We start from the raw sequence: 25,977 nt of genomic DNA, 5'->3' as shown, positions 1-25,977 counted from the left end.
CACTGCATTCCAAGCTCTACTGTGTATAATGTGCAACATGCTATACTTATTCATAACTTAAGAAACAGCAATTTCCTCCGTGGAATCAAACAGAAATCAGCTTGTAAAGCAATTGCATCCTGTAATGTTTGTGCCATGAATAATTTGGTCGTGGGGCCGGATGAAGAAGGTGGTGTTAGATGATTTAAAAACTCACCTTTTGAAATATTGAGGCAGTCACAGGATCTGGGAATGGGAATATGTTCAGCAAGGGGGTGGAGTTGGCAAATTAGGAGCTGCAGGAATCTGGTTGCATTAGGTGGTGCAGGGTCAAACTCCTTTGTGGGGGTTGGAGAAGACCCAAACTTAGCTCCTTTCAAGCCACTATATGTTCTTGCTCTTTGGTTACCTCCACTACCACTTCTTTCCCCCATCAGCTGATTGTAATCTTAAAAGATTTTCGGCAAAAGCTTAAGTGTAAATTTTCTTTTTTTCAGTTTTTACAAGAAAATTGCTATGCCTCAAACAAAAGGGTTCGGGGGTGGGGTGGAGGGACGTTTGTAGCTACAACTTAGATTCAAATAGCGCCTTAATGTAATAAAACGTCCCAAACTGTTTCACAGGAGTGTTATACAGCAAAATTTGACACTGAGCCACAGACAGAAAATACACAGGTTTCAGTGAGGATGATTAAAAAAAAATTATAATTAAAGAAACAGAAAAATGACTATTTCAAAGGGGGAAGGGATATAATACAGAGGTTGATAAAACTCTGAATAGACCCCATTTGTGTTCAATTCTGGGCAGAGCACCTCAGGAAGGATATACTGGCCTTAGAAGGGATACAGTGCATATTTACCAGAATACCAGTGCTAAAAGGGTTAAATAAAGACACATAGCATAGACGAGACATGTATTCCCTTGACTATAGAAGATGAAAGGGTGATCTAATTGAAATGTTTAAGATATTTAAACGACTTAATAGGATAGAAACTTTCCTCTGGCAGTGTGCAGTAAAATCAGGGATAGTATTCATTGTCAAACTATTACATAAATTATCACAATTTGGTATTTTGTTTCTACAATAATTCCCAATCCCAAAGATGATTCTGGATGGCATTAAAGCTATAGAATTGGATATGTCCCCACTTAGTGCAAAGTTAAGTAAAAGTAGTTTAAAAGCAACTTATGCTTAATGAATATTGCATGTGCACTTGTGTTCATTAATAAACTTGCTGAAAGGCATGATATTCTCCCAAGCACTACTCAAAGAACAGTACAGCACAGGAACAGGCCATTCAGCCCTCCAAGCTTGCGCCGATCTTGATGCCTGCCTAAACTAACACCTTCTGCACTTCCAGGGCCCATATCCCTCTATTCTCTTCCTATTCATGCATTTGTCAAGATGTCTCTTAAACGTCGCTATCATATCTGCTTCCACCACCTCCCCTGGCAGCAAGTTCCAGGCACTCACCACCCTCTGTGTAAAAAAAAAACTTGCCTCGCACATCCCCTCTAAACTTTGCCCCTCGCACCTTAAACCTATGTCCCCTAGTAACTGACTCTTCCACCCTGGGAAAAAGCTTCTGACTATCCACTCTGTCCATGCCGCTCATAACTTTGTAAACCTCTATCATGTCGCCCCTCCACCTCCGTCGTTCCAGTGAAAACAATCAAGAGTTTTTCCAACCTCTCCTCATAGTTAATGCCCTCCAGACCAGGCAACATCCTGGTAAACCACCTCTGTACCCTCTCCAAAGCCTCCACGTCCTTCTGGTAGTGTGGCGACCAGAATTGCACGTAATATTCGAAGTGTGGCCTAACTAAGGTTCTGTACAGCTGCAACATGATTTGCCAATTTTTATACTCGATGCCGTATGCTGCCTTGACTACCTTATCCACCTGCATTGCCACTTTCAGTGGCACTTCAGTGCCACTTCAAGAGGCTTCATTAAATTCATGATCTGTTGTAAGAGTCAAAAGCAGCTGTGCAATGTTGCTCAGGTGTTCTGTTGCTATGGAAACTACATATTGTTGGCTGTCAAATCTATCCTAATGACTATTTCTAAAGCATTGTCCATAGATTGATAATGTACAGCAGCAGGTCATTCGGCCCATTGTATCCCTGCCAGTTCTTTGAAGAAACTATCCAATCCCACTGCTGTCGGCAATTTCCCTACAAAATTTTCCCCTTCGAAAGTTACTATTGAATCAGCTTCCACCACCCTTTCAGGCAGTTTATCCCTGAGAATAACATACCAAATAATTTCTCATCTTCCTTTTGGTCCTTTTCCCAATTATTGTAAACCTGTGGCTTCTGGTTATCAACCCTCCTGTCACTGAAAATAGCTCCACCCAATCTACTGTAGTAAAACCTTTCTTGATTTGGAACACCTGTATTAAATCTCCCCTTACCTTTCCTCAGCTCCAAGGAGTACAACCCCAGCTTCTCCAGTTTGTAGTCAGTCACCCTGCTGCTTCTTACTTGGTCTGCCATTTGCTCCTCCATCCTCCTCTCCAAACCTGTTCCACTCTGAGTAAAAAGTATGTGTAGCTAAGCTGCTCAGCCCATAAAGCTAGAAGTGACAGTGTGGTCTGATAGCAATGTTTACATGTAGCTATGACTTTGGGAGCTGGCAGAAAAAAAAATACACATGTAGGTAGCTTGTGGGGCCTCGAGGGGCACAGTGCCACCTGTTATTTTACTGTGCTGCATTTGATGGCATTTAAGCACTTACCTGGGAGTGAAGCGACAGTCAGCGGACCGGGGAGGAGGTGGCTCCGGAGAGGCAGCTATAAAGAGCAGGGCTCGAGGCCCTTACTTACCTGGGAGCGGAGCAGCAGTCAGCGGACCTGGGAGGAAGCGGCTCTGGAGAGGCAGCTATAAATAAAGAGCAAGGCTTGAGGCCGTTACTTACCTGGGAGTGGAGCAGCAGTCAGCAGACCTGGGAGGAGGTAGCTATAAGAGCGGGGCTCGAGGCCCTTACTTACCTGGGAGCGGAGCAGCAGTTAGCAGACCTGGGAGGAGGTAGCTATAAGTAAAGAGCGGGGCTCGAGGCCTACATACCTGGGAGCGGAGCACAGGTCCGCGGTCTCTCTCTCTGGGCTGTGTTGGCATGCACAGGGTTTTAAAAAAAAGTGACATCACGGGAAATCTGTAAACTGGTTGCTAAGTTATTGCCTATAAATAGCTTTAAAAAAATCACAAGTTTTTTTTTAAACCCTCTAATAGCTACCTTGCAAGTGGTAAAGTTGTTACTACCAAGGTTTAAGTTGGTGTAATTTATTAATTATTAATTGGGAAGTGCTATTTGGACAGAGTATAAGGCTGCGAGTTGTGTGAGGGATTTCACTGAGTAGGGGAAGGAGGTGCTCTTTGTTCTCTCTCTTCTGCTTTTTCAGCCTCCACAGTACAGGGGAAGAAGCTGATTGGCAAGTATTTGGTAAGTTATTCTACTTATTATATTAGTAGTGATTTTTTTTTTGTAAAGCTAAGGTATGGCAGGGCAGCTCAGCCAAGTGGAATGTGCCTCCTGTGATATGTGGGAAGTCGTGGACGCACCACGTGTCCTTTACAAACACATCTGCAGAAGCTTGAACTCCGGGTTTCGGAACTCGAGCGGCAGCTGGATTCACGGTGGTGCATCCATGAGGCAGAGAACGACATGGATAGCACGTTTCAGGAGGTAGTCACCCCAGAGCTTAAGAGAGCACAGGCAGAGGGACTGGGTGGCTGCCAGACAGACAAGAAAGTCAAGGCAAATAGTGCAAGAGTCTCTGGAGAGCATCCCACTTTCTAACCAGTATTCAGTTCTGAGTACCGATGGGAGAGAGGGTTCCTCTGGAGAGTACAGCGAGAGTCATGACCAGAGCACTATAGGTGGCTCAGCTGTGCAGGGAGGGAGGAGAAAAGACAAGAGGGCAATAGTGGTAGGGGACTCTATAGTTAGGGGAACAGATAGGTGTTTCTTTGGTCACAGACGTGGTTCCAGGATGGTACTTTGCCTCCCTGATGTAAGGGTCATGAATATCACCGAGCGGCTACAGGGCATTCTGGAGGGTGAGGGTGCACAGCCAGAGGCCGTGATGCACATTGGTACCAGCGATATAGGAAGAAAGAGGGATGAGGTCCTGCAGGCTGAGTTCAGGGAGTTAGGAAAGAAATTAGCAAGCAGGACCTCAAAAGTCGTAATCTCTGGATTACTCCCAAGGCCATGTGCTACTGAGAATAGAAATAAAATACACCAGATGAATGCATGACTTGAGAGCTTCAGATTTCTGAGGCATTGGGACCGGTTCTGGGGAAAGTGGGACCTGTACAAGCTGGACGGTCTACACCTGAACAGGACTGGGACAAATATCCTTGCAGGAAGGTTTGCTAGTGCTGTTGGGGATGGTTTAAACTAGTCTGGCAGGGGGATGGGAACCTGAGGGCAGTTTCAGATCGGGCAATTTCAGGGCAGGGAATGGGAAGCAGAAAATTAGTGAGTGACTCTGAAAGACAGAAGAAGCAAAGGTTAAAAAGTGTGCAAAACAGGCATTTGGCAGTTAAAGGGTATTTATTTAAATACAAGGAGTATAGTAAATAAAGCCGATGAGCTGAGGGCACAGATAGCCACATGGCAACACGATATCATTGAGTCATAGAGTTTTACAGCACAGAAACAGGCCCTTCGGCCCAACGTGGCTGTGCCGACCATCAAACACCCGTCCAAACTAATTCCATTTCCCTGCACTTGGCCCGTAGCCTTGTATGCTATGGCGTTTCAAGTGCTCATCCAAATACTTCTTAAATGTCCTAAGTGTTCCTGCCTCTACCACCCCTTCAGGCAGTGTGTTCCAGATTCCAACCACCCTCTGGGTGAAAAAATTTTTCCTCAACTCCCCTCTAAACCTCCTGCCCCTTACCTTAAATCTGCGCCCCCTAATTATTGACCTCTCCGCTAAGGGAAAAAGTTTCTTCCTGTCTTTCATAATTTTGTATACCTCAATCAGGTCCCTCCTCAGCCTTCTCCACTCCAAGGAAAACCAGCCCAGCCTATCCAGTCTCTCCTCATAATGGAAATGCTCTAGCCCAGGCAACATCCTGGTGAATCTCCTCTGCACCCTCCCCATTGCAATCACATCCTTCCTATAGTGTGGTGACCGGAACTGTACACAGTACTCCAGCTGTGGCCTAACCAGCGTTTTATACAGCTCCATCATAACCTCCCTACTCTTACCTTTATTAGCCAAGGCATAGAATATAAGTATCCCGTTTGGCTTCCTAATCACCTTATATACCTGTGCTGCTGCCTTCAGTGATCTATGGACAACTCTGACCCTCTGTACTCCCTGGGGTCCTACCATCCATTGTATATTCCATTGCCTTGTTAGTCCTGCCAAAAGTGCATCACCTCACATTTCTCAGGATTAAACACCATTTGCCACAGCTCCGCCCATCTTACCAGCCCATCTATATGGTCCTGTAATCTAAGTCTTTCCTCTTCACTATTTACGACACCACCAATTTTGGTGTTGTCTGCGAACTTAACTGAACATACCTCCTATATTTATGTCTAAATCATTAATGTACACGACAAACAGCAAGGGTCCCAGCACCGATCACTGCGCTACCTCACTGGTCACAGGCCACCGATCGTAGAAACAACCCCCTGCCATCAGCCTCTGCCTCCTTCCACTAAGCCAATTTTGAATCCAATTTGTCAAATTACCCTGAATCCCATGGGCTCTTACTTTCTTAACCAATCTCCCATGCGGGACCTTATCAAAAGCCTTATTGAAATCCATGTAGACTACATCAACTGCTTTACCCTCATCTACACCTCTAGTCACTGCCTCGAAAAATTCAATCAAATTTGTTAGACACCATCTCCCCCTGACAAAGCTATGCTGACCATCCTTGATCAATCCCTGCCTCTCCAAATGGAGATTAATCCTGCCTCAGAATTCTTTCCAATAATTCCCCTACCACTGATGTTAGACTCACAGGCCTATAATTACCTGGTTTATCCTTGCTACCCTTCTTGAATAATGGTACCACATTCGCTGTCCTCCAGCACCTCTCCTGTGGCCAGAGAGGATCTGAAAATTTGTGTCAGAGCCCCCGCTTCTCCTCCCTTGCCTCATATAGCAGTCTGCAGTCTGGGATACATCTCATCTCGGCCTGGGGATTTATCCACCTTTAAACCCGCTAATACAGCTTATACTTCTCAATGCTAATTTGATCAAGTATATCACAACCCCCTTCGCTGATCACGACATCGTCCCTTTCCATAGTGAACACCGATTACTTTTCATCTTTCAAAACCTCACCTATGTCCTCCTGCTCCACACACAGATTGCCTTTTAGATCCCTAATGGGCCCCACTTTTTCCCTGGTTATCCTCTTGCCCCTAACATACTTACAAAAAAGGCTTGGGATTTTCCTTCACCTTGTCTGCCAGTGATTTTTCAGGCCTGTCTTCACTCTCCAAATTACTTTAAGTACTCCCCCTACACTTTCTATACTCCTCTAAGGCCTCCACTGTTTTCAGCACTCTGAATCTGCCACATGCTTCCTTTTTCTCCTAATCCAATCCTCTATATCCCTTGGCATCCAGGGTTCCCTTGACCTGTTCCTCTTCACCTTTATGGGAACATGCTGGACCCGAACCCTCACAATTTCTTTTCTAAATGACTCCCACTGGTCTGATGTAGACTTTCCTAGAAGAAGCTGCTCCCAGTTCACTTTGGCCAGATCCTGTTTTATCATATTGAAACCTGCCTTCCCCCAATTCAGTACTCATTTCCGGTCCCTCTATGTCCTTTCCCATAACAACCTTAAATCTTACAGTTATGGTCATATCCCCGAAATGCTCCCCCACTGCCACTTCTACCACTTGTCTGGCTTCATTCCCTAGGATTAAATCCGGTACCGTTCCTCCTCTTGTAGAACACTCTACATGCTGGCTCAAAAAGCTCTCCTGAATGCATTTGAAGAATTCTGCCCCCTTTAAGCTTTTTGCACTAATACTATCCCCTATTAATACCCTATTATTTTTGCACCTCTCAGATTTGCCTACATATCTGCTCCTCTATCACTGCCTGACTGTTTGGAGGTCTGAAGTACACTTCCAGCCAAGTGATAGGCCCCTTTTGTTGTTAAGTTCTACCCAGATGGCCTCATTAGAGGAACCTTCTAACATATCATCCCTCCTTAGTGCAGTAATTGACTCTTTAACCAACAGTGCAATGCCACCTCCTCTTTTACCCCCTCCCCTATCACATCTGAATATTCTATACCCTGGGATATTAAGCTGCCAGTCCTGCCCTTCCCTCAACCATGTCTCAGTGATAGCAATATCATATTCCCATATGTTAATCAACACCCTCAATTCATCAGCCTTCCTAGTAAGACTCCTTGCATTAAAACAGATACAATCCAGCTTCACGTTATTTGCTTGAGCCTTAACAGATCTACATTTACTCTGCCCTCCAGACTGACTTAGCTTCTCATTTATATTTGATTGTACAACACCCCCTACTGTGCTTCCACTCTGTATTCCATCCCCCTGCCAAATTAGTTTAAACCTCCCCAACAAGGATGCTGGTCCCATTCAGGTTCAGTTGCAACCCGTCCATCTTATACAGATCCCACCTTCGCCAGAAACAGGCCTAGTGATCCAGGAAACTAAAGCCCTCCCTCCGGCACCATCTCCCCAACCATGCATTCATCTGCTCTAACCTCCTATTCATATACTCACTAGCCCGTGGCACCGGAAGAAACCCAGAGATTCTAACCCTTGAGGTCCTACTTTTTAATCTGCTACCTATCTCCCTAAATTCTTTTTGTCTGCAAATGTACAATCATACCTTGGAAAGATACCCCAATCATTTGGAAAGTGGTCCATGGAAATACTGAGCAGTTCTGAATCTGAAGATTTGATCGACTAATAGGCAAGAATAGCAAATGTAACTTAAGTGGGATGTAGCAATTTAAATTAGATCAAAGATTACTATAACAGAAACTTGGCTGAAAGAGGGACAAGAATAGCAAGGGCGGCACAGTGGCGCAGTGGTTAGCACCGCAGCCTCACAGCTCCAGCGACCCGGGTTCTCCCTGTGTCTGCGTGGGTTTTCTCCGGGTACTCCGGTTTCCTCCCACAGCCAAAAGACTTGCAGGTTGGTAGGTAAATTGGCCATTATAAATTGCCCCTAGTATAGGTAGGTGGTAGGGAAATATAGGGACAGGTGGGGATGTGGTAGGAATATGGGATTAGTGTAGGATTAGTATAAATGGGTGGTTGATGGTCGGCACAGACTTGGTGGGCCGAAGGGCCTGTTTCAGTGCTGTATCTCTAAATAAAAAATAAAAATAAATAAATAGCAGCTCAACATCCCTGGATATAGACCTTTCAGGTGGGATATGGGGGGGCGGGGATTAAAAAAAGGAGGGGGTGTAGCATTGGTTAAGGAATCAATGGCAGCAGTGAGGAGGGATGATATGCTAAATGAATCATCAAATGAGGCTAAATGGGTGGAGCTCAAATTAAAAAGGGACAGCCACACTACTAGGAGTGTACTATAGACCCCCAAATAGTAAGAGGAAGTTAGAAGAACAAATATGTAGGCACATTTCTGAGTGCAAAAACTATAGGGCAATAATAGTTGGGGATTTCAACTACCCTAATATCAACTGGGATACAAACAGTGTGAAGGGCACAAAATTCTTGAACTGCATTCAAGAGAAATTTTTTTAGCCAGCACGTAACAAGCGTGATGAGAGGGGGTGCAATTCTAGATTTAGTCTTCGGTAATGAAGCTGGGCAAGTAGATGAAGTAGCAGTGGGTGACCATTTTGTAGATAGCGACCATAATACTGCTAGTTTTAGCATAATCAAGGAAAAGGACAAAGATAAAACAGGAGTAAAAGTTCTAAATTGGGGGAAGACATTTTACAAAACTGAGGTGATCTGGCGAAAGTAGACTGGATACACAGCCACTTGAAGGAAAATCAGTGCAAACCAGCAGGAGGCATTCAAAAGCGGGATTCCACAGGCATAGTTTAGGCCTGTGGCCAAATCCAGAGCCCCCTGGTTATCTCGAGGCTTACAGGGTAAGTTAAAGCAGAAAAAGAAAGCTCATTACGATCACAAATATCAATCCAGAGAAGTGTGAGGTAATGCATTTGGGGACGGCAAACAAAGTGAGGGAATACACAATAAATGGGAGGATATTGAGAGGGGTAGAAGAGGTGAGACACCTTGGAGTGCATGTCCACAGGTCCCTGAAGATGGCAGAACAGGTAAATAGAGTGATGAAGGAGGCATATGGAATACTTTCCTTCATTGGCCAAGGTATAGAATACAAAAGCAGGGATGTAATGCTGGAACTGTATAGAGCATTGGTTAGGCCACAGCTGGAGTATTGCGTACAGTTTTGGTCACCACATTACAAGAAGGACATAATTGCTCTGGAGAGAGTACAGAGGATATTTACAAGAATGTTGCCAGGGCTTGAAAGTAGCAGCTAAGAGGAAATATTAGATCGGCTAGGGTTATTTTCCTTGGAACAGAGGAGACTGAGGGGTGACTTTATTGAGGTGTACAAAATTATGAGTGACCTAGATAGACAGGAAGGACCTGTTTCCTCTAGTGGAGAGGTCAGTTACCAGGAGGCACAGATTTAAGGTTATTGGTAGAAGGATTAGAGGTGACAAGAGGAAAAACATTTTCACCCAGAGGGTGATGGGTGTCTGGAATTCACTGCCAGGAATGGTGGTGGAGGCAGAAACCCTCAACTCATTTAAAAGATATAAAAACAAGAAATGCTGGAACCACTCAGCAGGTCTGGCAGCATCTGTGGAAAGAGAAGCAGAGTTAACGTTTCGGGTCAGTGACCCTTCTTCGGATTTAAAATTTAAAAAGATAGCATTTAAAAGATAGCTTGACATGCACCTGAAGTACTGTAACCTGCAAGACTATGGACCAGCTGCTGGAAGATGGGATTAAGATTGTACGGCTAGGTTTTTCACCCAGCACAGACATGACGGGCGGAATGGCCTCCTCCTGTGCCGTAACTTTTCTATGGTTCTAAGTAAATTTAGTACAACAATCACAATAACATGCACTCTGTGTTGAAAGAAGGTTTCCACTAGCTGAGATTGCAAAGTGGGACAAGAAAAGAGGCAGGTCTTACAAAGATCTTTTAATTATAAACTGTATTTTTCCATCACAGATGTAGCCTGACAAATGATATCCATCACCCAAATGCAATATATATAACAAAAATCACTGCCTCTGTTTTCGGTCTTCATTAATTTGCCAAATCTTAGAAATAGCAATGATGTTTATGTTATCACAGTTTACACAATAAATGCATTCAATTACTAATGAGAACAAACAAGTATTCAAAAAAAATCAAAAATGCAGACTCTGTACTTAGGCCAGTATTACAGGTCATATCTGATCAATTAGATGCTCCAGCATACACAGACTTCATTTGACACGAAACTGTACACATTTGCACTTCTTCTGTTAAAACACATACATACACTTGTGATACAGCCTCTAGATTGCAAACCATGGTTTCTATAGTGGTCAAGATATCCAAAGTTTATAAAACAAGAACACAAAAGCACTTCAGCAATTTATTTTTTAACATTATTTTATATTAAGAAAATAAATGGGCTGCAGGCATCTTACTTTTGTGGCTTACATCTTGGAATAAATGGAATGCCCACTGCATATGAACACCTAATTTATGCTACTGAGATCCACACCACCATATATAAAATAACATACTATTTATTGATAAATAATAGTATTGAAATTAGGAAAAGAAAAGGCTTTCATTCCATCCAGTGTAACACAGACTCTACACCACATCCATTCGCAGAGTCTTTCCTATACAGAAAGCAAAATGCTATGTACATTTAAGCAGCAAATCACACTGTCTGCAGGGAAAAATTCTGCATCTGGTTTGCATTGTGCTATCCCAACAGATGGAGATCGAGAGATACTTCATAGTTCTCATTTTCAACACATCTTTTCAGTCCTTTTAAATTATGAGTGCCATTATATTTCAATTCAAAGTTCAGCCTTCAAACACAGCACCAGGTCATTAGGTACCTAGTATTTTGTTCGCTAAATTCCAAGATGCAATATGCATCATACATCTAGAAAGGATTTACTTTGTTTTGGGCTTTTCTCTTTTCGTCTCTCCACCCTCTTGATGATTTCAGAGACTATGCAAACTAAGGAAGTGAGTCCCACCAGAAAAATAAGATCTAAAAGAGAGAAGTAAGGAAGATAATTAATATACATTGTGAAGAATATAGCAACAGTTTGTGAAATCATGACTCATACAAAGGGTTCAGAACCCTGCATGTTGGTGAAATACAATACTGTATTCTCACAAAGTATTTCACATTACTACTCTGCCTTTCAAAGCAAAAAATAACTCAAGCCGTATACACAAAACACAATGACAAACAAGGACCCACTTTTAAGTCTAAGCTAAGTGCAAATTGGACACAAGAATGACATGGAATTTTGGAGGGATGGTAGATGGAATCCCAGCCTCGACCTGCTCCAATGTGATTCTGAGCACTGCTGCAAGAGGACACTCCCTGGTGCTCTGTTACAAAGCAGCACTGACCCATCTCAAGCCATTCACGTCCTTCAGCATATGCACCTAAAATTATGTAAATCACCTTGGATCATATGGATGCCTTTTAGAAGTGGAAGCAACAAAATCTCAATCACGCAGCAAATATGTTATCAGTGGGCGAGCATAAACAGAATCAACAGACTTGAAATCTCTAAACCGTGTACGTATCGCCAGCATTTTTAAATAATATGGATTGATGGTAGATATACATTAGTCACAGAAAAAGGCAACTTGCAAAGATAAGAGTCTTGGAGCGATTTATGGTACAGGAGCAGGCCATTCGGAACATCGAGTCTTTAATGGCTCTCCCTACAGTAATCCCATCAGTACCATTCCCCCGCTCTATCCCCGTAGCCCTGCAAGTTTTTTTCCCTCAAGTGCACATCCAATTTCCTTTTGAAATCATTGATTGTCTCTGCTTCCACCACCCTCGTAGGCAGCAAGTTCCAGGGCCCTACCACTCGCTGTGTAAAAATGTTCTTCCTTACAACCCCCTTGCATCTCTTGCCCAAAACCTTAAATGTGTGTCCCCTAGTACTTGTACCATCAGCTGTGAACAGTTCTTCTTTATCTACCTTATCTAAACCTGACACAATTTTGTACAACAAATCTTTAAAAAAAAACTCAAGCCATATACACAAAACACAATAAGAAGCAAGAACCCACTTTTAAGTCTAAGCTATCAAATCTCCCCTCAAAATCCTTTGCTCCAAGGAGAACACCACCAGCTTCTTCAACCTAACCTTAGAGCTAAAACTGCTCATCCCTGGAACCATTCTGGTAAATCTCCTCTGCACCCTCTCAAGGAGCGTTACATCCTTCCTAAAGTGTGGTGGCCAGAACTAGATGCAATACTCTAGTTGTGGCTTAACCAGAGCTCCATTTAAAAAAATATATATTTTTGTTAACTTTTTAGAACATTGATTTATACAGGCAAACTAGTTTGCATGAGTTATTGAATCCAACTGCATCAGTGGTACTCAGAATATACCCCTAAGTAGACAGACCAGCTCTTTTGGTTCTTCTAATCTGCAAGACCAAAGTGAGAATTAGTACTACTCCCTCTCGTTTTCCAATGAAATGTGATCAACAGGTAGGTATATCTCAACTTCCATATAGCAAATGAAAAGCCCTATTGAAACGTAAACTATTGTCCTGTAGTTTGATATTTTTGCTTTCTAACTGTCCCAATGTAGTCAATACATTTCTTGCAATAGCTTCTCCCACGTCTGCATGGTTAACTCCAATATTTTCCAAGATTTCATCCATGATTACCTCAAAGGCGTCATCCTTAAGCATGGGGTCAACTTATGTATGTATATTAATGATTACTTTAAATGCAACTGATGTTATTGTCAACACTCAACTTTACTTCTCTAATGCTCTCAACTGTACTGTTCCTATGCTGTTTTTATTCCCTACCAGACAAGGAATAGTGACTGAGTTAGAACTTCCTCCAACTAACCACTGGCAAGACTGAAGCTATCCCATTCGGTTCTTGCCAGACAATATATCCCTCAGTTCAAGTCCATTGCCCTCCCTAGCTACTCATTCAGAATGCACAAGCTTGATGTCTTATTCAATCTTGAGTTGAGCTTCAAACCTCACATCCAGTCCATTCTTAAGACAATCTCAATCTTTACATCACCCCTACCATCACTTAAATCCTCATACATGCTCTCCTCCCAAACCACAACTCACCCAGAAATTCACAACCTGTATCCCCAATTCCATCTTAAGTCCCATTCATCAATCTTGCATCCTCCACTGGCTTCCCATCCTCTAAAACATTGACTTCATTATGCATGGCTTCAACAACAAATCTCATCATGAGCTTCACCACCCTCTGCTTTTCTAGTTCTGCACTGCTGTACTTCCCTCCCTCCCACCCATATTGCCATGACTTCTACCATCAAAGCCTTGGAGTCTTCTTCCTAAACCCCTCTGTATTTCATTATTTCTTCCCACCTTCCTCAAAAAGTAGCCATTACCTCTGGTCACCTTGCCTAATTTCTGCTTGGTGTCTTGATTTTCGCCCTGTCTTGTGAAGTGCTTTGGGATATTTCACTATGTTAAAGGCATTTTATGGCACGTTGGATGTGCCTGCTTTCCACTTGGCAACTTGCCACAGTCTTATAATTGAAGTCAAGAGCTCACCATGTGGGGAAATGGAGGCACAGACCCATTTCCTATTCCTTTGTGCTGCAGCATTCGTTAAGCAAGGCATCAGTTAAGATTGTAAATTCAGAAGTCATTAACACAAAGTTTAACTGATGTGGCATTTCAATTCTCTTGTTTACAAGCTAGTTATTCTTTCATGCCTCCTTCCCACTACATCCTCTGCACTCATCTAAACAAAATGATAAAAATAGAAAGGAGACTAAATCATAGTTACTTATGACTAATTGTCAGAAGTGAGGCTCCTTTAAATAATTAGACTCATTGTAAGAACGTTTGCTGCTACTACAGTTCAGGTTGTAGATGAACAATGTCCATGCACTAGCTCCCTGTGCTTCTTCTTTTGGGCCTCCTTATCTCGAGAGACAATGGATACGCGCCTGGCTTACAACACTAAAATCACCTCATTTAACCCAACAGCAGAATTATAGATCCATGAAACACCTACAGTGTAAGAATATTAACACAGTTTGAGTTCAATTAATTCTGGTTTCATATGAAACATTGTAAAACAAAATACCACACAGTCTTCCTCAATTGCATTTCTGGAATTAATTTATCTTGTTAAATTTTGTATTATCAACTATTTACCTTTAATTACATTAGTCAATTAAGGTGCAGGTACCATTTTAAAACTAGCCTCAAGAATCACTTTATGATGATCAATGAAATGATTCAGCAGATTTTTGTGCAAATATTGAATGGCACCAAACCTACAAATTCCATTATATGTAAATTACTTTAGTAGTTAACGCAGTAAAATTTAGGAAAATGAATAAAAAATTGGAGAATGGCTAATCACATCAAATCTGCCAAATGCACAAACAGGTGAAGAATTTCTTTTTCTTTTCTTTTGGGCCTCCTTATCTCGAGAGACAATGGATACGCGCCTGGAGGTGGTCAGTGGTTTGTGAAGCAGCGCCTGGAGTGGCTATAAAGGCCAATTCTAGAGTGAAGCTCTTCCACAGGTGCTGCAGAGAAATTTGTTTGTCGGGGCTGTTGCACAGTTGGCTCTCCCCTTGCGCCTCTGTCTTTTTTCCTGCCAACTACTAAGTCTCTTCGACTCGCCACATTTTAGCCCCGTCTTTATGGCTGCCCGCCAGCTTTGGCGAACGCTGGCAACTGACTCCCACGACTTGTGATCAATGTCACAGGATTTCATGTCGCGTTTGCAGACGTCTTTATAGCGGAGACATGGACGGCCGGTGGGTCTGATACCAGTGGCGAGCTCGCTGTACAATGTGTCTTTGGGGATCCTGCCATCTTCCATGCTAGAGAATCAATGGCATCACTGAGTTCTGATTTGGTTGGCTGTATGCCCAGTTTCTACGCCAATTTATCTGGACTTATAACCCGTAACTGCTGCCTTCCGTGTTGTGTCAGTCGCTGTGAGGCAACTATGGAGTGACCTCTCCATGGCGCATGCCTGGGCAAGTTTATGGAGGTTGAGAGTTGCCCAGTCGTCAAAACCCCCCTCTCGGCCTTTCTGGTGGGGTCCAAAGGAGTGCAGAGCACGACGTTTGGCACCGGTATGGCTGCAGGAACTGCCGGATACATGCCAAAGGTGACACATGACCGCCTTCGGGGTTCCGCTCCGGATTATCTGTTAGGGTTTACTCCCTTAGCCTTGGTCTCTCCCGAGACGCCCACAAGGCAGTGGGGTTGTTAGGGCCCCTACACAGGTGTAGGATGGTGCCTGTGGGAGGAGGGGATGCGAGGGTGGAGGGAGGGGGGGTGCGAGGGGGCTGTAAGGGGGTGGGGTGGGGGGGTGCAGGGGAAGGGGGTGCGGGGGGAAGATGGTGCGAGAGGGGGCGGGCTGGGATGGGGTTGTTGGGGGGTGAGCTGAGAGGGTGGAGCAGGGAAGGGGAAGGGGGGGAAAGCGGGTGCAGGTAATAAAGGTCCCTAGTGCCCACCATCGACGTCCGGAACACTCATCCACGTCCTTCAGGAGGTGAAGCATCTTTTGGCAGACTTACAGAGGTGATTACATTCACTAAGGGTTTTTTTTTCAGTGGTTTAAATAAAGGCATGCAGCATTGCCGACAGTGCGCTGCAGATGCTCTCCGAGCCATCTCCCGCGGGTGCTTTGAAGTTGCGGCCGGGGGGCCGTTCGTGGATTTTTTGGGTGATCGGGGCACCTTTTTTCAAGACTTCTCTAGGGTCCCGCTGCTCCTTCTTCACCTCAAAGGACTTACCGCACGCCGTGGCTGCAGACACTCTGGGCGGTGAAGACAGCAGGATCGGAGATTAAAGTATTGACAGCTGTGCTTGTCAGTTTCGTCCGGATCAATTTCATTGACAAAACAAAGAGCAGGTGTGGCTGGGGGAGGGCAGTGGGCCCAGGTAACATACACTAAACTAACTGTTAGCTTTTAGTTAGGGCTAAAATGAACTGATTTAAAGAGCCAGGGGAGTTTAAACAGTTTAAGAGGGTAGATTGGGGGAGAAAACATTAGGAATGGGAGCAGATGGCCATGGATATCGTTGAACAGTAAGGGAGCTTCCTAGGGAGCTTCCAGCCCAGGAGCCATCTTGTCAAGTGGTGAAGAATTATCGTACTACAAAAACATCAAGCACCTGACTGTGAAGTCCGTCCAAAACAAAGGAAAGGTCTCACCTAATATACTGAGGCTTTCTGTCTGGAAAACTTTCTGTAGTGGAGGGAAGTAAATAACCAGCAGCTGCCCCATGATGGATCCAAGTACAGCATAACAAAACATTCGGTTACTGCACAACCCAATCTCAAAGACTGATTTCGTCTGGGGAGGGAGAAAAAGAGCAGAAAGGGAGAAGTAAGCAAAATCATTTTCAGCACTAACATGGTCATCTTTTAATTAACTATACACATATTTGACTCGATACTCTATATATATTTAACTATTATCTTTATTAAGAGCTTTACCTATTGTCACAAAATGTGCTATGTTGAGTGATGATTTTAATCGACTGGCTGGAAACCTGAGTATTAAACTGGTGGAGACAAACCACTCAATCTTGCAAGCTTCGACCTCTGCCTGCTGACCGTAACCATCGAGGCATATCCCTGCTGCAGACAGTAGTGATCAATGGTTTAATTGATTTGTGTTTGATTGTATTAGTCTGTTCACTGATCAATATTCACTGCGCTTAATTACTTAAGCCTGAGGGTGGAGCTACAGAGCTTTGAGAAGGTTCCGGAAAGAACAGATGGAGACCCCCTTGAAGGGGATCAGTCGCATTGCTGCCTCCCGGAGAACCAATGAATCAGCTGTCCACATCTTCAAACCGGAAGCCGAATAACCACCAAAGGAAAGTCGCGTGACCACCGAATTTAGCCTGAAGCCAGCCAATCTCCACAGACTGTATACCCCTTTTACTTCTCTGGACTCTAATTCAACCAATGTATCTCTCCCCACTCTGTAACCTATGCGTGTAAGTATGTGTGAAAATTGGAGAGTATTGTGTTATTTAGATCGGTTTAAGTACAAAAAAGATAATGTCTTTCTTTCTTAGACTCGAGAAAACCTGTCCGATTGGCTTTTTATGATCATGGCGCGTAAACAGTTAAACACTCAGTGAATTGGCAGGTATCCACTTAAAGAAGAAATAAACCTGTTATGGTCAAACAGGAGAGGGAAAAGAGGGGAGTTATTTGACCTTTCTTCACCTGATCGTAACACTATCAATACATCGTGAAAAGATTTCCATCAGTTAGGAAACAGTGGTGAGGAGTATTTGACACAAAAATACAAACTTCTTGGAAGCAATTTCACTAATGGAAGAGATTTGTGTTAGCTTCATGAAATTGGAGTTTTTAGCTACATTTCACAAAGCTGAATTTAACACCTTTCATTGAAGATTCATAGACACATTAACCCAAACAAGGTTGAGGGCAGTTATGTAATATGAAAGAAAAAAATTCCGTTTTGGTGCCTAAGAGCCCGAACTGCATAAATACACTGGTTGAAATTCCAAGACTTTCATATCCTACCTGTGACCTGGAACTCCATGCATTGAACATGTCAAAGAAAACAAAGCAGGTAAAAGTCATAGTTGTGTCACGTGGCGTTATTACATTATCCTGTAACTGAGAAACACAGATAAATTCACAACTCAGTACCAGCACAACATTTTATGCTTATTTTAAAATGAAATCTTTAAAATAAAAGGATTCACCCAATGGATCGAATTAACTCTTAAATACAAGTTTCATGCTTTTAAAAAAAACTGATATCTTTGTTAAAAAGGTAATTTGATTACCAGTTTACTTTAAGCAGAAACATCTAATCAGCTAGTAATTTTAAAAGTTTGTACAGAAAGGACAACTCCCATGTTTTAACTAAGAGCAAAGGTGGTTTCCACCTGGAAGAAATTGTATTCTTCATTGGTGCAATTGGCTAGCAGGTTCTTACCTCCCTCCAGAAGACAAATAATGTCCCAGAAACAATAATCAGCGATGAAACCAAAATTTTAACAATCAGGTTTCTGGTCAGGATGCTGTTTTTTACATTTCTTGGAGGCTGTCTGATGACATCTTTATCAACAGGCTCTACTCCCAGGCTGGGCATACAGAACAAAGCAAAAACAATTTATAATACTACTTAGAATAACTTGTTGACATTTTGCAAGATTAAAAAGTTTAGAGAGAACATTAGAACAAAGTTTGTTTCTTTAAAACATATAAAGTGGAACATATTGCTTAAATATGCAGTAGGAGAACCAATGTGAACTCCTGGATGAACCTATTTCTTTATCTATAAGGAGAACTTTAGAAATCTACTACAGCTTGATAGTGTTTGTGTTTTTAAAAAAAAAACAAAAAAAAAAGTCAATTGGATTTTTCCTTTTGGTTGTTTTCAAGTTTGAGACATTTTAATCTCAATCAAGTTAACACAGTCTTGACTCAAGTTTGTAAATTGTATTTTTAAAAACTGATACTGTGTTTAAATCTATGGTTTTCTCCTTTTGTCAGATTATGCAAAACCTGCCCCCCCCCCATACCCCCTCAAATAATTTCACCAAAAATATTCAACCCACTCACATTCCAACAAAAAAAAAAGCTGATATGCAGCCACCCCACTATAAACCTTTAAAAATAAAATGTAGTCTGTCACACAAAAAAAAAATCATTAACTTATAAAATTAGGGGCATTTCTGCTGCCCCAACCCCAAAGACTACCAGGGCCCACTTGCTCCTGATCTCTCCCTGTGCCTTCTCTACAGTTCAGTTCTCCTCACTGCTGCAGTTTCTTCACACGCAGTATGGCAGGTGCGTGAAGAAAGTATTGCAGAAATAAGCAGGTACAAGATGTAATACCGAAGGGCAAGAAAGAAGTGAAAGTGAAAAGAAAGAATAGAGAAAGAGAGTGTGGAAAATGAAGTGAAGGAGAGGGGAGAGGACGGAGAAGAGGAATGAAGAACGTGAAGGCAGTGAAAAGAGCAGTGATGAAACAGGGTGATGCAAAAGGAAATTAGGGCAAGGAAAAGAGGCATGAGAAAAAGAGGTAAAGTGATACGCACAGAGTTGATGTCTGATTAACAAAGTCCCAATTTCACTAATTTCAGTGCAATGAATGGAGAAAGAGAAGAGACTCTTCACAGGATAGGGAAAAAATATCCTGTTGTGGGGATGAACAAAAACTGCTGCTGGAGAGGGAGACCTTGTTGAGACAGGGGAGAAGGACATACATTCTGGATCAAGTGGTGAGGGAAGGTGTTTGCATGAAGGGAGAGCTCAGCACTATTGTGGGGAATCTGCTGGGAGCAGGAGTGATTACTTTTGGCCAGTTTCATAAATGCCACATCCTAGAATTCATCATGAACAGCACTATAGGGCATCCACTACTTATAATCAGGCAGTTAGCATCAATAATGTGAACTCCTTTTACCTCTGCGCTGGTGGTCCATCCATAATTATATTGATCCATAAAATCTGCATAGCATTTAGTGGATTAGGAAAGTTCATCAACGTGGCTAGAGAAATCAACGTTAGAGCAGCTATACTCCTGGAAAAAATAATCAAACTGCATGGAATTGCTGTATAAATTTATGTTTTATCATACAGCAAAGAAATTTTAACAAAGACCAACTTGCAGCTAAATATTTAAACATTATATATGCTTGTAAAGTAAGCTAGTCATGGACGAATTTCCTTTAGGTAATCATCCCAAGTCATACTTACGTGCTGAGTTGGAACCTAACAAAATTTTTGATATTGTTGTAAATCCCTTTGCCCTCCTCAATTGCAGACCTGGAACGGAAAGTTTGACATTTACTAACCAAGACTTGCAGGTTGATAGGTTAATTGGCCATTATAAATTGCCCCTAGTATAGGTAGGTGGTAGGGAAATATATAGGGACAGGTGGGGATGTGATAGGAATATGGGATTCGTGTAGGATTAGTATAAATGGGTGGTTGATGGTCGGCACAGACTCGGTGGGCCGAAGGGCCTGTTTCAGTGCTGTATCTCTAAACTAAACTAAACTAAACTAACATAGTTAGCACACTGCCCAGATCATACTGACACATACTAAGATCGGTTAGTCAGCCAGAAGTGTTTTGTTCTACGAAGAACTGATGTAAAAGAATCCAGACAATGGCCATCCTGTAACAAAGCACAGCATCACTCTGAGCTGTGCAGTCACTCTGATGTGTGGGATAGCATAGGAACAGAAGGCGGCCATTTATCCCCTCGAGCCTGTTCCACCATTCAATGAGATCATGGCTGATCTGTGACCTAACTCCACATACCTGCCTTTGCCCCAATTCCCAGAATTGCTTCGGTTAACAAATATCTAACAATCTCAGATTTAAAATTAACAATTGACCCATCAACTGCCATTTAGGAACATAGAACTTAGGAGGAGGAGTAGGCCATTTTGCCCTTCGAGCCTGCTTCGCCATTCGATAAGATCATGGCAGATCTGGCTATAGATTCATCTCCACTTTCCTGCCTTCCCTCCATAATCCATGACTCCCTTGATTATCTAAAATCTATCTAACTCAGCCTTGAATAAATTCAATGACCCAGCCTCTACCGCTTTCTGGGAAAGAATATTCCACAAACTAATGACCCTTTGAGGAAAAAAAAATTCTCATCTCAGTCTTAAAAGGGAGACCTCTTATTCTTAAACTGTGTCCCTTAGTTCTAGTCTCCCCCACAAGAAGAAACATCCCCCTGGTATCCACTCTATCAAGACCTCTCAGGATCTTATATGTTTCAATAACATCAACTCTCATTCTTCTAAACTCCAACAGGTTCAACAGCCCAACCTGTTCAACCTTTCTGCATAAGATAAGCCTTTCATCCCTGAAATTAGTCAAGTGAACCTTCTCTGAACTGCTTCTAATGCAATTATATACTTTTTCAAATAAGGAGACCAAAACTGTACACTGTATTCCAGATGTGGTCTCACCAAGGTCCTGTACAGCCGCAGTAAAACTTCCCTACTCTAGTCCCCTTGCAATAAATGCCAACATTCCATCTGCCTTCTTAATCATTTGCTGTACCTGCATACTAACCTTTTGTCATTCATGTACCAGAACACCCAGATCCCTCTGTACCAAGTTCTGTAATCTCTCACCATTTAAATAGTATACAGCTTCTCTATTCGTCCTTCTAAATTGGACAAGTTCACATTTTCCTACATTATACTCCATCTGCCAATTTTTTGCCCACTCACTTTATCTATATCCTTTTGTAGACTCTTAACCTCCTCTTGACAACTTACTTTCCTTCCTATCTTGATGTCATTGTCAAATTTAGCTATCATACATACGGTCCCTTCATCCAAGTCATTGATATAAATTGTAAATAGTTGAGGCCCCAGCACTGATCCCTGTAACACTCCACTAGTTACAGCTTGCCAACCTGAAAAAGACCCATTTATCCCTACTCTCTGCTTCCCTGTTAGCTACCCAGTCCTTTATCCATGCTAATATGTTACTCCCTACACCATGTGCTCTTATCTTGTGTAGTAACCTCTGATGTGGCAGCTTATCAAATGCCTTTTGAAAATCTAAGTACACCACATCTACAGGTTCCCCTTTATCCATCTTGCTTGTTACTTCTTCGAAGAACTCTAATAAATTAAACACGATTTCCCTTTCACAAAATCAAGTTGACTCTTTCTGAACCTATTATTATTTTCTAAGTATCGTGCTATAACCTCTTTAACAATGGATTCTAGTAATTTTCCTATGACAGATGTTAGGTGAACTGGCCTATAGTTTCCTGCTTTCTGTCTCCCTCCTTTCTTGAATAAAGTTGTTACATTTGCTATTTTCCAATCCGCTGGGACCCTTCCAGAATCTAAGGAATTTTGGAAGATTATAACCAAAGCCTCTATTATATTTGCAGCCACTTCTTTTAAGACCCGAGGATGCAAGCCATTTGGTCTTGGGTACTTGTCAGCCTTTAGGTCTAATAGTTTTCCTAGCACCCTTTCCCTGGTGTTGGTGATTGTTTTAAGTTCCTCCCTCCCTTTCACCTCTTGATTTTCAAGTATTTTTGGCAGGTTTTCTATAGTGAAAACAGACACAAAATACCTGTTCAACACCTCCGCTGTTACCTTGTTTTCCATTATCAATTCCTCAGACTTACTCGTTAGAGGACCAACTCTAGCTTTAGTTACTCTTTTCTTATTTAAATACTTGTAGAAACTCTTACTATCTGTTTTTATATTACTAGCTGGTTTTCTCTCATACTCTACTTGACCCCTCTTAATTAATTGAAAGGATTAATTAACAATCTTGTTGTGTGGGGTCCCTTGGGGATAGAATTCTTCATTAAGATGAAGAGTGAAGTAGTTGAATCTGAAACTAGGGTCCTGAATCTAAATAAAGGAAAATACAAAGGTATGAGGCGCGAGTTGGCTGTGGTAGATTGGGGAACTTTACGAAAAAGGTTGACGGTGGATAGGCTAATATTTAGGATAATATTTAAAGAATGTGTGCATGAATTACAATAATTAGTCATTCCTGTCTGGCGCAAAAATAAAACTGGAAAGGCGACTCAACCGTGGCTTAAAAAAGAAATTAGGGATAGTATTAGATCCAACAAGGAGGCATATAAAATTGCCAGAAAAGGCAGCAAGTTGAGGATTGGGAGCAGTTTAGAATTCAGCAAAGGAGGACAAAGAGGTTGATTAAGTGGGGGAAAATAGAATTTGAGAGTAAACTTGCAGGGAACATAAAACTGACTGTAAAAGTTTCTATAAATATGTGAAGAGAAAAAGATGTAGGTCCCTTACAGTCAGAAACGGGGAAATTATAATGGGGAACAAAGAAATAGCAAAACAATTAAACACATACTTTGGTTCTGTCTTCACAAAGGAGGACACAAATAACCTCCCAGAAATGTTAGGGAACCAAAGGTCTAATGAGAGGGAGGAACTGAAAGAAATCAGTATTAGTAAAAAAAAAAATGGTGCTAGGGAAATTAATGGGGTTAAAAGGCTGACAAATCCCCAGGGCCTGATAATCTAGATTCCAGAGTACTAAAGGAAGTAGCCCTGGAAATAGTAGATGCATTGGTGGTCATCTTCCAAAATTCTATACACTCTGGAGCAGTTCCTATAGATTGGAGGATGGCAAATGTAACCCCACTATTTAAAAAAGGGACAGAAAAAACGGAATTACAGACCAGTTAGCCTTACATTAGTAGTAGAGAAAATGCTAGAGTCTATTAGAAAGGATGTGATAACAGAACACCTGGAAAGCATAAACGGAATTGGACAAAGTCAGCATGGGTTTACGAAAGGGAAATCATGCTTAACAAATCTACTGGAGTTTTTTGAGGCTGTAACTAGTAAAATAGATAAGGGAGAACCAGTGGATGTGGTGTATTTGGATTGTCAGAAGGCTTTTGATAAGGTCCCACATAAGAGTTTAGTGTACAAAATTAAAGCACATGGGATTTGGGTGCAATATACGGCATGGATTGAGAATTGGTTGACAGACAGGAAACAGACAGTAGGAATAAACGGGTCTTTTTCCAAGTAACAGGCAGTGACTAGTGGGGTACTGCAGGGATCAGTGCTTGGGCCCCAGCTATTCACAATATATATTAATGACTTGCGTGAGGGAAGTAAATATAACACTTCCCAGTTTGCAGACGATACAAAGCTGGGGGGGAATGTGAGCTGTGAGGAGGATGCAAAGAGGCTCCAATGTGATTTGGACAAGTTGGGTGAGTGGGCAAATGCTTGGCAGATGCAGTATATCATGGATAAATGTGAGGTTATCCATTTTGGTTGTAAAAACAGAAGGGCAGATTATCTGAATGGTGATAGATTGGGAAAGGCGGAGGTGCAGCAAGACCTGGGTGTCCTTGAACACCAGTCGCTGAAAGCAAGCATTCAGGTACAGCAAGCAGTTAGGAAGGCGAAAGGTATGTTGGCCTTCATTGCAAGAGGATTTGAGTACAGGAGCAAGGATGTCTTACTGCAGTTATACAGGACCTTGGTGAGACCACATTTGGAGTATTGTGTGCAGTTTTGGTCTCCTTATCTGAGGAAGGATGTTCTTGCCATGGAAGGAGTGCAAAGACATTTCCTAGGCCGATTCCTGGTCTGGCAGGATTGACGTATGAGGAGAGATTGGGTCGACTAGGCCTATATTCACCAGAGTTTAGAAGAATGAGAGGGGATTCCATAGAAACCTATAAAATTCTAACAGGACTAGACAGGCTAGATGCAGGGAGAATGATCCCGATGGCTGGGGAGTCCAGAACCAAGGGTCAGTCTCAGGATACGGGGTATGCCATTTAGAACTGAGATGAGGAGAAATTTCTTCACTCAAAGGGTGGTGAACCTGTGGAATTCTTGACCGCAAAGTGGAGGCCAAGTGACTAAATATATTCAAGAAGGAGATAGATATATTTCTTTATGCCAAAGGGATCAAGGGATATGGGGAGAAAGCGGGAACAGGGTACTGAATTAGACGATCAGCCATGATCTTTTTTGAATGGCGGAGCAGGCCCAAAGGGCCGAACGGCCTACTCCTTCTCCTATTTTCTGTGTTTCTATGTTAATTTTTTTTTCATCATTCTTTGCCGGTTCTTAAAATCTGTCCAATTTTCTAACCTACCAGTAATCTGTGCAGATTTGTACAGTGTTTCTTTTAATTTGATACTATCCTCAACTTCTTTAGCCACAGATGATGCATCCTTCTCAAAGAATCTTTCTTTCTCACTGAAATAAATCTTTGCTGAGAGTTATTAATTATCTCCTTAAAAGTCTGCCACTGCATCCCTACTGTCCTACCTTTTAACCTAGTTTCCCAGTTCACTTTAGCTAGCTCTGTCTTCATACCCTTGTACTTACCTTTATTAGGCTTAAAACACTAGTCATAGACCCACACTTCTCCTTGTCATGATTATTTTTTGGGGGGGAAATATGCGGTGTGTCTTTAAGACAGCACAAAGGATCAGTACTGCATTGAGAACAAGCCAGTCTCAGAAGTTAGCAAGGAAAGTGCATCTTGGTTGCCCGAATACAGCCAGAGACCAAGAAGAAGATATACAATGTTGCAATTGACTTTTGAAAGTAGCTGAAAAACTGGCTTTTTGTTGAGACACAGACTGTTCCGCCAGCATGTACTGATGGAAATAGGAGAGCTCTCCCTCTGTCTATTTAAACCCTATTTATTATACTCTCTCAAAATTTTAAAGAAGCTTCAAGCCAGATTAACTTCTTTAAAGAAAATAACCAATTACTTTGACTACTGAACAGTAATTGCTATGTTCATCGCTGGAGAAGAAGAGCAACACTTCAACTGCTGAACTACACTACTCACTGTCCTACTGTTGAAGAATTTTTTTCTTCCCCATCGGACAACAGCGAAGACTTCAAGCAACCCTGGACCGTTTCTACATTGGGAAGATTCCACTTCAGCAGGAGTGTAAATCTGCAAGGACTTTGTTACTTCTTTTCAAAATGTTGTTTATATCTTAGTAGTGTTTAAGAATTTAGTTTTCTCTAATAAACAGTTAATTTGTTGATCTATAGATACCTGGTTTGGTTCACTTCATTCGGGGAATTAATAGATCGTTCAATTCGGCTGTAGTTTTCTTTAATTTGGAAAATTTAAAGTGATATGTTAGGCGATCAGTGGAGTGACAGGACTGATTTGACAGTGCGTTGCTCCCACCACAATCAGAATCATATATTTTGATTGGGGGCTTTGTC

At 42.2% G+C, this 25,977-nt stretch overlaps 2 protein-coding genes and 1 long non-coding RNA gene across 5 annotated transcripts in view; 2 read left to right on the top strand and 1 right to left on the bottom strand.

Moving 5' to 3' along the window:
- aste1b (asteroid homolog 1b) overlaps positions 1-25,977 on the top strand; it is a 90,943-nt gene that overhangs the window by 22,676 nt on the left and 42,290 nt on the right. The window lies entirely within an intron of this gene.
- Positions 1,542-25,741, top strand: LOC137381491 (uncharacterized). Of its 2 annotated transcripts, none has more exons than XR_010977186.1 (3): positions 1,542-3,422; positions 16,949-17,220; positions 25,522-25,741. It is a non-coding gene; the product is annotated as an uncharacterized lncRNA (long non-coding RNA). The 2 variants fall into 2 exon arrangements; XR_010977187.1 differs by lacking the exon at positions 25,522-25,741 and having other exon boundaries at positions 1,542-2,934; positions 3,382-3,422; positions 16,949-18,472.
- Positions 10,155-25,977, bottom strand: part of atp2c1 (ATPase secretory pathway Ca2+ transporting 1) — a 122,399-nt gene continuing 106,576 nt past the window's right edge. For both annotated transcript variants that reach the window (XM_068054073.1, XM_068054080.1), the window contains 6 exons: positions 19,970-20,038; positions 19,677-19,793; positions 18,201-18,348; positions 17,780-17,875; positions 16,427-16,568; positions 10,155-11,248 (listed from right to left, as the gene is read on the bottom strand). In XM_068054073.1, the coding sequence (XP_067910174.1) occupies positions 11,130-11,248; positions 16,427-16,568; positions 17,780-17,875; positions 18,201-18,348; positions 19,677-19,793; positions 19,970-20,038 (691 nt within the window). In that variant the 3' untranslated portion in view covers positions 10,155-11,129. The remainder of the gene's footprint in view (positions 11,249-16,426; positions 16,569-17,779; positions 17,876-18,200; positions 18,349-19,676; positions 19,794-19,969; positions 20,039-25,977) is intronic.

The sequence above is a fragment of the Heterodontus francisci genome, chromosome 2 (genome assembly GCF_036365525.1).
Source record: "Heterodontus francisci isolate sHetFra1 chromosome 2, sHetFra1.hap1, whole genome shotgun sequence".
NCBI lineage: Eukaryota > Metazoa > Chordata > Chondrichthyes > Heterodontiformes > Heterodontidae > Heterodontus > Heterodontus francisci.
Note: the sequence above shows the minus strand (reverse complement) of the source record. Positions and strands in the feature narration are given on the sequence as shown.